This window comes from Malaclemys terrapin, chromosome 3 (assembly GCF_027887155.1).
Source record: "Malaclemys terrapin pileata isolate rMalTer1 chromosome 3, rMalTer1.hap1, whole genome shotgun sequence".
Lineage (NCBI taxonomy): Eukaryota > Metazoa > Chordata > Testudines > Emydidae > Malaclemys > Malaclemys terrapin.
Window position 1 is genome coordinate 204,255,638 of NC_071507.1, and position 14,674 is coordinate 204,270,311.

The 14,674-nt window shown below is 46.1% G+C and overlaps 1 protein-coding gene across 2 annotated transcripts in view; it reads right to left on the reverse strand.

Moving 5' to 3' along the window:
• The window catches only part of OTOF (otoferlin), a 202,241-nt gene that overhangs the window by 143,033 nt on the left and 44,534 nt on the right, over positions 1–14,674 (reverse strand). For both annotated transcript variants that reach the window (XM_054024575.1, XM_054024576.1), the window contains exon 3: positions 1,865–1,953. In XM_054024575.1, the coding sequence (XP_053880550.1) occupies positions 1,865–1,953 (89 nt within the window). The remainder of the gene's footprint in view (positions 1–1,864; positions 1,954–14,674) is intronic.

Here is a 14,674-nt window from a genome sequence, read left to right on the forward strand (position 1 = left end):
CCCGGGCCACTGCAAGGTAACAGCCTACAGCTACCGGCTAATGGAATTACTCTTTTAGCTCCAGTATGGATAACCCGTCGGGGCAGGTTGTTGACTTATATATATATATATAAAGCATTAAACATACATTTAAGTATTAATATAGCAGTTAGCCCAGATTAGCCTGTATCTTTGTTATAATCCTGTTCATTTATGCTAAGCATCCCATAATACCTTGCAATAGTTTCGGTAAGATTTGATTTAAGAGATTGGAAAATTTTCAATAGCAGGATATATGATTGTTTCCTTGTAGCAACAGAAAGCGAATTACCCTCACAAGCCTGACATAGGCCTAGGAGGTGTCTTCATGCCCCTTGGCATGTGGGATGCATGTACCCGGAACAAAGCTAAGGGTGCATCATGGTGCCAGATAAAACAAGATACAAAGCTAATTGGTTATGCCTAGCTTCCAGTGACGTCTGCGGTACCGTTTACTGGTAAACACGGATGGTATATAAGGATGGCTTTCGAGGTGTAACTTTGGGAGCACGCCTTCTGCGTAAGGTGAATGTGACATCACTGCACAGGAGACTGGTATGACATAGAATCTTTTTCGTGCCCTCCATGGGTTATTTGGTCTCTCGAGTATATTTCATAACGAACCAAAGTGCGGCCGAGCAATTGACTATCCAATTTGTCAGCCAGGTCGACTCATTACACCTAGTTTGTGCTTGGACAGTTACAGATGAAAAGCCATCACTGGAAGCCTGCTAGATAGTAAGCCTTTGTTCTTACACTGAACTAGCTGGCTAACGCTAGGTGGGAGTATGACCAGCGTTGTTAAATGCCACGTAGTATGTGCTGCTAATTACGGCTAGTGGCTAGATTCAGTTTGGCCTCTGCTGGTGCATGAGCCAAAAGGCAATATCCTCTCTCCCCATGTGCTAAAGGTACATCCACATTCGGGAGGACGGCCCTGCACTTCATCGCTGGGAGGGCACTGGGACGCCAGTAACTGGCAAAGGCAGAGAACTGGGAGGCCAGTCAAAGGATTAGCAGAGATGAGTGAGGATTAAAGGAATTTAATACGTACAAGCTGCAGAAAAGGGACACAGGGGAGTGATAGGATACGAGGGAGCAAAGGGCTGGAAGCAGTAACAGAGCCGACCAGAAGGGGAAGGGCATTGATCACGCCTGAGGCTGGGACCCACGAGCGATGGATTCAGACCAGCTGGATCCAGGTTAGAAAACAGTTTCCGAAGTTGGGCTGGCCAAGCCCAGTCAACTGCCTCCCACCTTAGCAATAGCAAAACGGGGGCTCAGTCTAACGCTGCTGTTTTATTCCGTTTCTCATGTCAGTGCCCATCCCTGTGGTGTCGGATCCCCATTAGCTGGGCAGAGGCTAAGCGAGAGTGAATTCCTCCCACGCGCATGGGAATGGCAACACATAAGTCCCACTTCAGGGGAGTGGGTGGGTCAAAAGGTGATTTTACAGCCATTCTGTGGGGTTCAGCCCAACGCACGTAGAGAACCACCTTTGTAAAACACCCCTATTTTGTCCGGTTATTAACTGCCTGTCAGTATAAGCAGTATGAGGATTGTAGGACTGCAGATCTGTCTCTCCCCTCCCCCAGTAGTGGGTATAATGATTGCAAAATTTAGCTCTGATTTCCAGGCCATGGACTCAGCTTGGTTCAAATTCAGGTAGTAAAGATTCTGGTGGGCTTGGCTTGCTTGTCGCCTTGGAGGATCTATTAACCCCTCTCTCTCTTTCTCCAGCCTCCAGACAAAACCAGGACACCAGCTAGCGGGGGGATGGCCTATTCCACACCGCATGGGACTGGCCCCACCACCGGCGGTGGGGAAGAGGAGGACTCGCTCTCACCTGTTGGTGAAGACTTTGCTGTAGTTGAACACCTGGATCTCCAGCATCTCGTTGCCATCGATATTGCTGGCAATCGGCCACCGGAAGGTCTGCGGGAAAACAACGGAAGGAGAAAGTTAGGTTTGTCCTGGGGTTTGTTGCAGGGGAGAGGTTACGTTGGTGGGTTTTTTGCACCCATAGGAATCAGAGCCTCAGCTGGTGGAAATCAGCAAAACTTCCTTTATTATATTACCTGTGTTACAGTCGCTCCCGAAGGCTGCTGCTGAGATCAGTGCCTGGTATAGTACATAGAAAGTCCCTGCCCTGAATAGCGAAGGGCAGACAAAGGGTGAGTGGAGACAGAGGCGGAAATGACTTGGAGATGTTGGGAACTGTTAGGAAAGGGATAGACAATAAGACAGAAAATATCACATTGCCACTATATAAATCCATGGTACGCCCACAGCTTGAATACTGCATGCATATGTGGTCGCCCCATCTCAAAAAGGATATAGGGGAACTGGAATAGCTTCAGAGAAGGGCAACATTGATGACCATGGGTATGGAACGGCTTCCATACGAGGAGAGACTAAAAAGATCAGGGCTGTTCAGCTTAGAAAAGAGACGACTAAGGGGTGATATTGTAATTGTCTATAAAATCATGAGTGGTGTGGAGAAAGTTAGTAGAGAAGTGTTATGTGCCGTTTCCTACAGGACAAAAAACAGGGGTCACCCAATGACATTAATAGGCGGGAGATTTACAACAAGCAAAAGGAAGTATTTCTTCACACAATGCACAGTCAACCTGTGGAACTCATTGCCAGGGGATGTTGTGAAGGCCAAAAGTATAACTAGGTTAAAAAAAAAATTAGATACATTCATGGAGTACAGGTTCATCAACGTCTACTAGCCAGGATGGGCAGGGATGCAACCCCCTGCTTGAGATCACCCTACAACTCTGACTACTAGATGCTGGGAGGGGAAGGCAGAGGTGGATCCTTCCAAAACTGCCCTGTTCTTTATACTCCCCCTGAAGCTGTGCTACTGGCCATTGTCAGAAGACAGGACACTAGGCCAGATGGACCTTGGGTCTGACCCACTATAGCAGCTCCTCTGTTCTTACAGCCAAAGTCACGTGTCAAGTAAGTAGCAAAGCAAGGCACTGAACCTAGATCTCTAGAACACCAGGCCAGCATCCTGCCCACTGGGCCACACGCCCTCTGCGTCAGCCCCTAGGTCGTCTTTACCTGTTCCTGGCAAAGAAGATGGCTTTATTTTCTCCTATATGATGTCACTACGTTTCCAAGCAAGTTTAATGGGGGAGAGTGACCCAAGACAGACAGGCCAAAAGGGGTATCCACTTGCAGTCCCCGTGAGGAAGTGAACGAGGGGCTCTTTCAACAGGAGCTGCAGTGAAAACACAGGCCTACCGCTGATAAGGTTTCATTGTCAGTCCTCGGACTAGCATAAGAACATAAGAGCGGCCAGACTGGGTCAGACCAAAGGGCCATCTAGCCCAGTATCCTGTCTACCGACAGTGGCCAGTGCCAGGTGCCCCAGAGGGAATGAACGGAACAGGGAATCATCAAGTGATCCATCCCCTGTCGCCCATTCCCAGCTTCTAGCAAACAAATTCTACTTTTATTGTTTTTTGCAAGCCAAGCAATCAGCCTACTGGGACAGTTCACACAAGGAAGTTAAGAACGTTATCCAATTGTCCAAAACATAATCCTCTCGTGCCCATTGGGAGCAGAGGAAACCTTATTACCGAACCGCAAACAATTCATTACAGGAAGGCAGCCGCAGCGAGCGAGTCAGAACAATGCTGAGTGCGAAGGCAATATCCCCAGCTGCTGAAATATCCCCGCAGATCTCTGGCTTTATTGGAGGAACACAACAATAATTATGTTCAAAGGGGTGAAAGGTGGGGGTGGGGGGGTCATCAAGACATCATCCAATGTTTGGAAGCTCCTGGAGACAGGCCTGATGGGTCTATTTCCCCTAACGAACACGAACACTAATACACACAGCAATTTCTGTAAACCTTCCTGCAGAGCTGTTATTGCAGCGTGGAGGAAAGGAACAAATCGGGTTCTGATTCCCACTAAGTGAGAGGAACTGGGGAAGTGAAAGAGCATTTCATTTGTACAGGATTTATATTTCTAGGTAATGCTTTTTCACTGCCTGGGAATGTATCCCCGTCATAAAGTGTTTGACTGAATTTGGAAATGATACCCCTATGGGCTTGAATATTTTATAGACACACGCACACGAGAGTCACTAGATCGTTGGCTCTGCTCCACTTGCTTTGTATTACAGTAGAACCTCAGCGTTACGAACACCTCGGGAATGGAGGTTGTTCGTAACTCCGAAATGTTCGTAACTGTGAACCAAACGTTACGGTTGTTCTTTCCAAAGTTTATAACCCAACATTGACTGAATACAGCTTTGAAGCTTCATCATATGGACCCACGGGAAGGAGGCCCTTGAAGAATTCCACCTGGATTTCAACAATTTCCACCCCACCATCAACCTCAGCCTGGACCAGTCCACACAAGAGATCCACTTCCTGGTCACTACAGTGCAAATAAGTGATGGTCACATAACCACCACCCTATACCGGAAACCTACTGACAGCTATACGTACCTACATGCCTCTAGCTTCCATCCAAGACACATCACACGATCCATTGTCTACAGCCAAGCCCTAAGATACAACTGCATTTGCTCCAATCCCTCAGACAGAGAGAAACACCTACAAGATCTTTATCGAGCATTCTTAAAACTACAATACCCACCTGGGGAAGTGAGGAAACAGATTGACAGAGCGAGACGGGTACCCAGAAGTCATCTACTACAGGACAGGCCCAACAAGGAAAATAACAGAACACCACTGGCCATCACGTACAGCCCCCAGCTAAAACCTTTCCAGCACATCATCAATGATCCACAACCCATCCTGGAAAACGATCCCTCACTCTCACAGACCTTGGGAGACAGGCCAGTCCTCGCTTACAGACAGCCTCCCAACCTGAAGCAGATACTCACCAGCAACTACACACGCCACACCACACCACAGAAACACTAACCCAGGAACCAATCCCTGTAACAAACCCCGTTGCCTTCTCTGTCCCCATATCTACTCTAGCGACACCATCAGAGGCTCATTCACCTGCACATCTACCAATGTGATATATGCCATCAGGTGCCAGCAATGCCCCTCTGCCATGTACATTGGCCAAACCAGACAGTCCCTACATAAAAGAATAAATGGACACAAATCGGACATCAGGAATGGTAACATACAAAAGCCAGTAGGAGAACACTTCAGTCTCCCTGGACACTCAATAACAGATTTAAAAGTAGCCATCCTTCAACAAAAAAACTTCAAAAACAGACTTCAAAGAGAAACTGCAGAGCTACAATTCATTTGCAAACTTAACACCATTAATTTGGGCTTGAATAGGGACTGGGAGTGGCTGGCTCACTACAAAAGCAATTTTCCCTCTCTTGGTATTGACACCTCCTCATCAATTGTTGGGAGTGGACCACATCCACCCTGACTGAATTGGCCTTATCAACACTTGTTCTCCACTTGTAAGGTAACTCCCTTCTCTTTGTGTGTCAGTATATTTATGGCTGTATCTGTAATTTTCACTCCATGCATCTGAAGAAGTGAGTTTTTTACCCACGAAAGCTTATGCCCAAATAAATCTGTTAGTCTTTAAGGTGCCACCGGACTCCTCATTGTTTCAGCTGAACATGAACTTCCAATGGTGTGCTGTAGGTAAGGGCGCACACGTGAGCCTTGGGTGTATAAACAGGGAAATATCAAGTAGGAGTAAAGAGATGTTATCATCTCTGTATACAGTGTTAGCGAGACTGATACTGGAAACTGCGTCCTGTTCTGGTGATGTTGAAAAACCGGAAAGGGTTCAGAAAGAGCTACAAGAATGGTGTGAGGTCTGGAAATTATAAGTTATAGCGAGAGGCTCAGAGAAGCTCAATCTATTTAGCTTATCCAAGAGAAGGTTAGGATGAGACTTGACCAACCTGTAATTAGCTGGAATCAGGTACGTGACTAGCAATCCCAAGCTCCCATTACTCACCATATGTTCCGTTACGCTGAAATCATGCAACCTTGGCCTGAGAACCTGTCATCTCTTCGCAGCTCGGGCCTGTGCCGTGACTGGGAAGCAGACCTCCAAGGCAAACCAAACAGGGCGGTAAAAAATGGTAATTCAGTAGGTGACCGGAACTGAACCAATTCCCTCTCACAGCCCTAGGAGGCGCTATTGCTGCTCCATTTCCGATGGGATTTAAAATGCAGATTCATGGTCACTGGTGTCCCCATAATGCTTTCCACTGGAACCTGGTAGTGTCCTATTGCCAAAACCCAGTTTGAGTTCTGCTGTCCCACTCCCTACCTGCAGTGTCAGCTGGATATGGGACTTCCCTTCCTGTTCTGCACTGCAGCAGGACATTGCTGCTGCATTCCACCCCAGAGACAGCTGCATTTCATAGGTGGATGAAACGATTCCTCCGTGTAGGAATCATTTGCCGGCTTCTTCCCTAGGAAAGGCTCTATGCAAGTGCCAGGGTTCACTGTTATTTTTACAGAGCCTGACTATTTGCTGCTTTTCCAGGCCCAGAACCTCCAAGGGTTTCGCACGCTGAGAGCAAGAACCTTCCTTCCATAACCAGCCTGCGCTCTGGGGACGAGCCGGCTGGGTTCTGCTTGACTCCTCTCCGCCTTCCCTGCTGCTTTGGGCCTCCTTGTCACTCTAATGAAGCCGTAACTTGGCCATCTCCACCACTCTCCGTCCCCTTGGCAATTGCTAGACCATGCCATTGGCCCGCCCCTGCCTGAGGAAGGGAACAAACCACAACACGGACATTGGCGGCTCCTTATTTGCACTAAATCTCTACCAGAAACAAGAGGTTCTGAGACACGGCAAAAAGCTGAAAGCACAGACTAGCCAGAATGCCAAAGCGGAGCTCTGCCAGCTGAGCCACACAGGCGAGGGACCAAGTTTAGCTACTTACAGCTTGCAGGCTTCCCCTGGGTCTCACGAGGGAAACTACAGCTGGACCCAAGCTCTGGATTCTGGTGTCCCCCAGGTTCACGGATGCTTGGGCTGAGCCCACAGCTGCCGGGAAGGATCGCCGAGGGAGGGTGTCTGATTTCCGAGAGTGCGGTGAAAATGTTACAAATAGAGGTGACGGGAATTCCCCCCCTGAGAACTGCAGTGTTAACCAACAAGAAGTCAGTTTGTCCACGTTTGTAGTTGAAATCTGAACACTGAAACAGTTTGGCTGATGACCAATTGGGAAGAAGGGGGCATTGGCTGAAATTGACCAATTTGGGGGTGTTGGATTATTTGAGGAAAACAATGACAATTTCCCTGGATTTCTGCGTTCAGCGGAACCCCCAACTTTCCACTGAAAAACAGTTTTGATGAGACATTTGGACCAACTTCCCTTACAAGCCTTTCCTTTCAAACAGTGTGGCAGCCGGTGGGCAGGGGCAGACTTGGCTTCCTCGGGAGGAGAAGCAACAGGAACATCCCCGTGGGCTGGGAAGGTGCATGCCCATCTTCCTCTAGGGCACCGCTGTGACCGTCAGACCCACACAGTCCATAGAGGATACATAGCCCCTTTTCACAACTGCATCACATTGAGGACTCCTATTCAATTTGTGATCCGCTGGAACCTCCAGATCCTTTCCAGCAGTCTCACCACCTACCAGGGGTCAACAACCTTTCAGAAGTGATGTGCCGAGTCTTCATTTATTCACTCTAATTTAAGGTTTCACGTGCCAGTAATACATTTTAACGTTTTCAGAAGGTCTCTTTCTAGAAGTCTATAATATATAACTAAACTATTGTTGTATGTAAAGTAAATAAGGTTTTTAAAATGTTTAAGAAGCTTCATTTAACATTAAATTAAAATGCAGAGCCCCCCCGGACCGGTGGCCAGGACCCGGGCAGTGTGAGTGCCACTGAAAATCAGCTCGCGTGCCGCCTTCGGCACGCGTGCCATAGGTTGCCTACCCCTAAAATAAATAAATAAAGTAATGGAGATATTCTGTCTCCTAGGACTGGAAGGGACCTTGAAAGGTCATCGAGTCCAGCCCCCTGCCTTCACTAGCAGGACCAAGTACTGATTTTGCCCCAGATTCCTAAGTGGCCCTCTCAAGGATTGAACGGATTGAACTCACAACCCTGGGTTTAGCAGGCCAATGCTCAAACCACTGAGTTATCCCTCCCCCCTCCCCTGACCTAGCCACTTATTCCCCATTTGGTAGCTGTCCAACTGATTTTTTTTCCCCTTCTTAAGTGAAGAAGTTTGCACTTGGCTTCATTGGATTTCATCCTGTCAAGTTCAGACCAATTCTCCAATTTGTCAAGGTCGTTTTGAATTCTAATCCTGCCTTCCGAAGTGTTTGCAACCCCTCCCCGCTTGGTGTCATCCGCAAATTGTATAAGCAGACGCTCCACTCCATTATCCGAGTCATTAATGAAAATATTGACTAGTCACAGACCCAGGACTGACCCTATGGGAGCCCATCTAGGCCACATTTCCCTAGTCTGCTTATGCTTGCAAAGAGTCTTCGTGCTTCAGAAAGAGACAACTGATGTAAAACACACACAGACCGAGAACTCTGGTCCTAGAGCTCCAAAACCACAGACCTACAGGCAGCTAAGCTAACGGAGATGGCCTACAGCTGGTCCCTTTAGCCTCTCAATGGGTTGGCATTAGAAGGTATACACTCAACACCTCCTCTCCCACCTGTGACAAGCAGCAAACTCCGGGAGCTGGCTACAGCTGTGCTTATCTCGGCATTGCGGCACTAGCATGATGACAGGTATTATACCACCATCCTGCTTTTGCTAAGCAGACACAGTCCCTGCCATGACGTGTTACAATAAGTGTGTCCGCACTGGAGGCAGCTGTACATTTCACCAGAGAAGGGCAATGTAAATAGGGTTATTATAGTATACGGTTCTACGGGAGAAAGATACATTTCAGTGGTAAGAATGTAAAGTGACGCTGGCTATGTATTACAGCGAATCAGAATCTTCTGCATGTAGAAACTGATGACACGTTTTGCTGACATTTCAAATGTCCCTGGAAGAATGGGCACTTTGTAACAAAAAATGCCACTGAAAGTTTTTCCATGTTTTGACCAGCTCCACTAGGTACGTAACCGCCTTCCTGATCAGCTGTGCAAAGCACTTGCCAAACTATGTGCATAGGGATCACTGCACCAGCCAGTGCTAGGCTGCCACCTCTGGGGATCAATGTGGTAGCTGCTTAACAGCTACGCTTTGAGGCTACACAAGACAGGTGTGGTCAGATGTTCGGCTGTGTGTGTGTGTTCTCCCGATGCGCTGCCCCAGCTCTGAGCAGACAGCCGGCACAGCAGACCGCAAGCGAACCGCCCAATGACCACAAGATCTGTTAAGGTGCGAAGGCGCCCGGCCAGGTTTATTGTCAACGAAGCAGGGTAATAGCCCCTGGCAGACTCTATGAGGAGACTACAGAGGTTTCCTTCTCTATTTCTGCACCAAGAAAGAGATGGAAAAGTTCAGATGCCGTCTCAGCCATACGGGAGAGCAAGTCAAAGCAATTATTTTAATTGGCTGAAGAGAGACTAAATGAAAATGCAGATTAGATCTTATTTTAACTGGTGACTTTTCTCATTTTCCACTGCCGTTTTCTTGAGTCATTCATCTCCTCCAGGAATTGTTCTCAAGTAAAAAAACCATCTGTAAACCCCACTACAGACTTCAGCAAAATGGGAAGAGAAGATACAGGCAGCTTTATCCAGGAAGCTCATGTGTGTGTTCAGATACTGCTGAGAGCCATACAAACACCGAGGTAGATAGCTGGGATTCTACAGCCCGTGCTGGATTTTATGGCCGTCCCTACATGGACTTGGGTCTCTGCTGCAGGGCCGGCTCCAGCTTTTTTGCCACCCCAAGTGGCGAAGAAAAAAAAAAAAAAGATAAAGCCACGATCGGCGGCAACAGGATCACCACAGCCAGCCGCTATTGAATGACTAGCGGAATTTACACGAAACGGGGTAGGCAGTGTGATCTGGTGGTTAGAACAGGAATCTGGGGACCTGCCAGGGAGTTACCAGCCACAAATCATTTACCCTCATTGTGCCTCAATTTCTCTACCTCGTAAAGAGAAACTGACAAGCCCATCTCTCACTGTCTCCCCTCATCAAAGGGAACAAGATAGAACTGATGGTGAGAAGAACGTTTATACTTTTAAGATTGAATGTTGAATCATCTGAAGTGTTGTGTGGCGCACAGGCAAAGAGATACATCTGTAAAACATCCACGACATTGAAACCGACACGCTGTCCCTTTGTTTGGTTTCGGCTCTGGATTTAGCTGCCTTGCGTTGGCACTGAACTTGGCCTTACAGAGACTGTGTCAGCATGAAATCGAAAGAATTGAAAGAAAGAGTTAAAAATGGTCTCAGGTCCTTCCTCTGCCCCTGCCAGCTTTTGTGGGGCTGTACTTGCATGTTCCTAGTTTGAGAAGTGCTTTGCTCTCCTCACTCAGGTGCTGTGCGAAAGACCCACACAGGAAACACAGTGACCAAAGCTCACAGAAATCAACGGGAGATGCCCATGGGCTCCGTGTCAGACTGTAACTGACTTACACAGGGGACGCTTTCCGCCCTGCCCTCTCTCGCCTCCCAGAGACACATGGCCTCCACTCCAGTCCACATCAAGTGTAGCTGTTTCAGCGACCTTCCTCACCCATCAATGTCACGGCATTACTCCTCTATTGGAGTCCCTCCGTTGGGTCCCCAAGTGTTACGGAATCGCTCATCACCAAGCATACGTTTGATCTAACTGGTACTCCTGAAACCTGGTGGGATGAGTCGCAAGATTGGAATGTCAGAATCAATGGTTATAACCTATTCAGGAAGGATCGGGTGGGCAAAAAAGGAAGGGGAGGAGCACTCTGTCAAAAATAGCGTTACCTGTTTCCGAGTCACTGATAACTCGCACGGAAATTATCTTGACTGCTTAAGGATCAATGTCCTAACAGATAAAGCACAAGATGGGATATTCATTGATGTCATTACAGACCCCCAAAGCAAATGAGGGAACAAGATGACCAGCCCCTTAGACACTTATTTAAAATGGTAGGCAAAAAAGCTGCATGATCATGCGGGACTTCAGTTTGGAAAACGCACGCTGGAGGTCTCTTGCTGCCAGGAGTTTCTGAACACTTCAGATGACAATTTCCTTACTCAAGAAATGTTGCAGCCAACATGAGAAATTGTTTATTAGGCTTTCTTTTAACAGATAGAGAGGACCTGATTACAGAACTAAAAATTAATGGTAGCTTAGGAACAAGTGGTCATGACTTGATCACATTTATAATGTGTAAGCAGAATAAAGTCCAGGCCAGTAATATATACACTTGCTGCTTTAATTTCACAAAGCTGAAAACAATTATGAGCCAAATCAGCTGAGAGGCAGAATTTAATCAGAAAAGTATTAATAATTGGGACTCATCTAAGAGCACCTTCTTAGATGTCCAAAAAGCCACAATCCCACAATTGAGAAAGAAGGATGTGCTGGTTAAAGAACTGGCTTGGTTTAGAGGGGAAGTAAAGGCAGATATAAAAATATTTAAAAGTAATATATAACAAAGGGAAGAAAGGGGAAGTTGATAGTAATGAATATAAATCAGAAGTTAGAAATGGTAGAAAATTGATAAGGGACACAAGGCGAAATCTATGGCCAACAGAGTTAAGGACAATAAGAAGTAGTTTTTTAAATATATTAGGAACAAAAAGAATCCTCACAATGGTACTGATCCTAGATGGTACTAGATAGAAATGGTAGAATTATCAATAATCATGCAGAAAAGGCAGAAGTATTTGGGGAAAAAAACAGATGATACAGTCTCATCATATGGTGATAACACTCTTTTCATTCCACTAGTGTTTCTGGAGGATGTTAAACAGGAGCTATTGAAGTTAGAGGTTTTTAAATCAGCAGGTCCAGATAACTTGATTCCAAGAGTTTTAAGAGAGCTAGCTGACAAGTTTGCTGGATTGTTAATGTTGATTTTAATAAGTCTTGGAGCACTGGGGAAGTTCCAGGAGACTAGAGAAAAGCTAATGTTGTGCCACGTTTTAAAAAGGGTAAATGGGATGAACCAGGTGTGTGACCCTGACATCAATCCCAGGCAAGATAATGGAGCAGCTAATATGGGACTTGATTAATAAGAACTAAAGAAAGCTAATGTAATGAATGCAAATGGACATGGGTTTATGAAAAACAGATCCTGTCAAACTAACTTGATTTTTTATGAGATTACAACTTTGGTTGATAAAGGTCATAGGGCTGACCTAATATATTAAGACTGCTGACAGGCGCTTGACTTGATCCCACATGACATTTTGATTAACAAAGTAGACTGTGTCATGTTCATTCTGTATCACATGAAATGGATTAAAAACTGGCTAACTGATAGATCTCAAAATGTAACTGTAAATGGGAAATCGTCATGAAGCTGGTGTGTTTCCCGTTGGGACCCACAGGGATTGGTTCTTGGCTCTATGCTATTTAACCTTTTTATCAATGACCTTGAAGAAAACAAAATCTTCACTGATAAAGTTTTCAGACGACACAAAAATTAGGGAGTGGCAAATAATGAAGAGAACAGGTCACCGATCTAGAGCAATCTGGATCGCTTGGTAAACTGGGCAAGCAAGCGACGCATTTTAATACGACTAAAGGTAAATGTATTCATCTTGTAACAAAGAATGTAGACCATACTTACAGGTTGGGGGACTCTACCCTGGGAAGCAGTGACTCTGAAAAAGATTTGGGGGTCATGGTGGATAATCAGCTGAACACAAGCTCCCAGTGCGATGCTGTGGCCAAAAAAGTTAATGTGATCCTAGGACGTATAAATAGGGGAAGCTCAAGTAGGAGTAGAGAGGTTATTTTATCTCTGTTTTTGGCACTGGTGCGACCGCGGCTGGAATCCTGTGTCCAGTCCTGGTGCCCACCATTCAAGCAGGATGTTGATAAATTGGAGAGGGACCAGAGAAGAGCCACAAGAACGATGACAAGATTAGAAAACCTGCCTTGTGGTGATAGACTCAAAGAACTTAATCTATTTAGCTTAGCAGAGAGAAAGTTAAGGGGTGACTTGATCACAGTCTATAAGGGGAACACATATTTAATAATGGGCTCTTCAATCCAGTAGAGGAAAGTGTGACATGACCCAATGGCTGAAAGTTGAAGCTAAACAAATTCAGTCAGGCAAAAAGTCATCAATTTTTAAAAATGAGGGTAATTAACTATTGGAACAGTTTACCCAGGGTCATGGTGGATTTTCCATCACAGATACTTTTTGGGAATTATCTGGGGGAAGTTCTCTAGCCTGGGTTAGACAGAAGCTCAGGCTAGATGATCACACTGGTTCCTTCTGGACTATGAGTCTAGGAATCCCATCAAATTTAAACTCCTTGTCGTCACCTTCAATGCTGTGTCCCTCCCTGCTTGATCTTGTCACCTGCGCTCTGCCAACTTTACAACCGTCACCTGCCCATTCGCCAGCATCTCCCACTGCTGCCATCATGATTTCTTCTGCATGGCCTCGCTATGCATGGTTAGTTCACTCTGAACTCATCTGTAGGGCCCCCAGCCTGTCCACATTTAAGTTCTACTTAAAGGATCACATCTCCCATGCTGGCTACAGTGCATTGGGTCAACCTGTAAACAATTCCCTATTGGTTTGTTCCCCTTCCCCGAGCGCTGTTTACTTGTCTGTCTGTCTGTCTTTTGACGAGTTGCTCTTTGGAGCAGGAAATGCCCCATCTGGAATGTGCCTAGCACACGGTGAGCGCTACCGTGATCATAATAAATGCAGCTGATGATTTATACTGTGTCTTCAAATTCACAAAGTAAAGAAGCCGAACAAACCAGAGGAACATTCATTCTCCTCTCTTTCAGTTACAGTCATCACAACAACAGCAGGGGAAACATTTCAGAGAATTATGGTTTAAAGTCAGTGATTTTTGTAGAGCCAGACTGGACCATTATGATCAGGCAGTCTGACCATGCAGAATCCATGTCTGAGGATTTCACCCAGTGGTTTCTGAATCAAGCCCATATCTTATGATTGAGCTAGTGTATATCCTTTAGAAAGAGACATCCAAACCTGATTGAAAGGCTTCAAGAGATGGAGAATCTAGCAAATCCCTAGGTGAATTGTTCCAATAGTTAATTACTCTCAATGTTAAAAAATGTGCGGCTTATTTCTTCTTTGAATTTGTCTGGTTTCAGCTTCCAGCCATTGGATCCAAGTCTGCTTTTGTCTGCCAGATCGAAGAGCGCTCTACTGTCAGAAGTTTAGCTGTGTAATACACAGCTCATGCGGCGCCTCATGGTCTCAGACACCATCCAATGGTCCAGGGACATCTACATCGAGCACATCACCAGCCACCGACAGTACCAGGAGGCGTGAGCCAGAGTGACATCGTTCTCCCGCTACGAGAAAGGGACCAAGTGACCTTCTCCGTTGGATCATATGAACTGGAACCAGAAACTCCCTGAACATTAAATCTCACCAAATGAGGGTCAATCCATCCTCATCATCATATCCACTCATTATACTCCACACCCGAACATAGCCACTGTATGAACTTCCTACCCTCATATCTCAATGTCTGTACTTTGACCCATCAACCTTTTACCCCCAATCGGGGATATTGCAGATTATGTATTCCTTATGCCCCCCGATCTTAAACCAAACTTTGCACCCTCGATAATCTGTA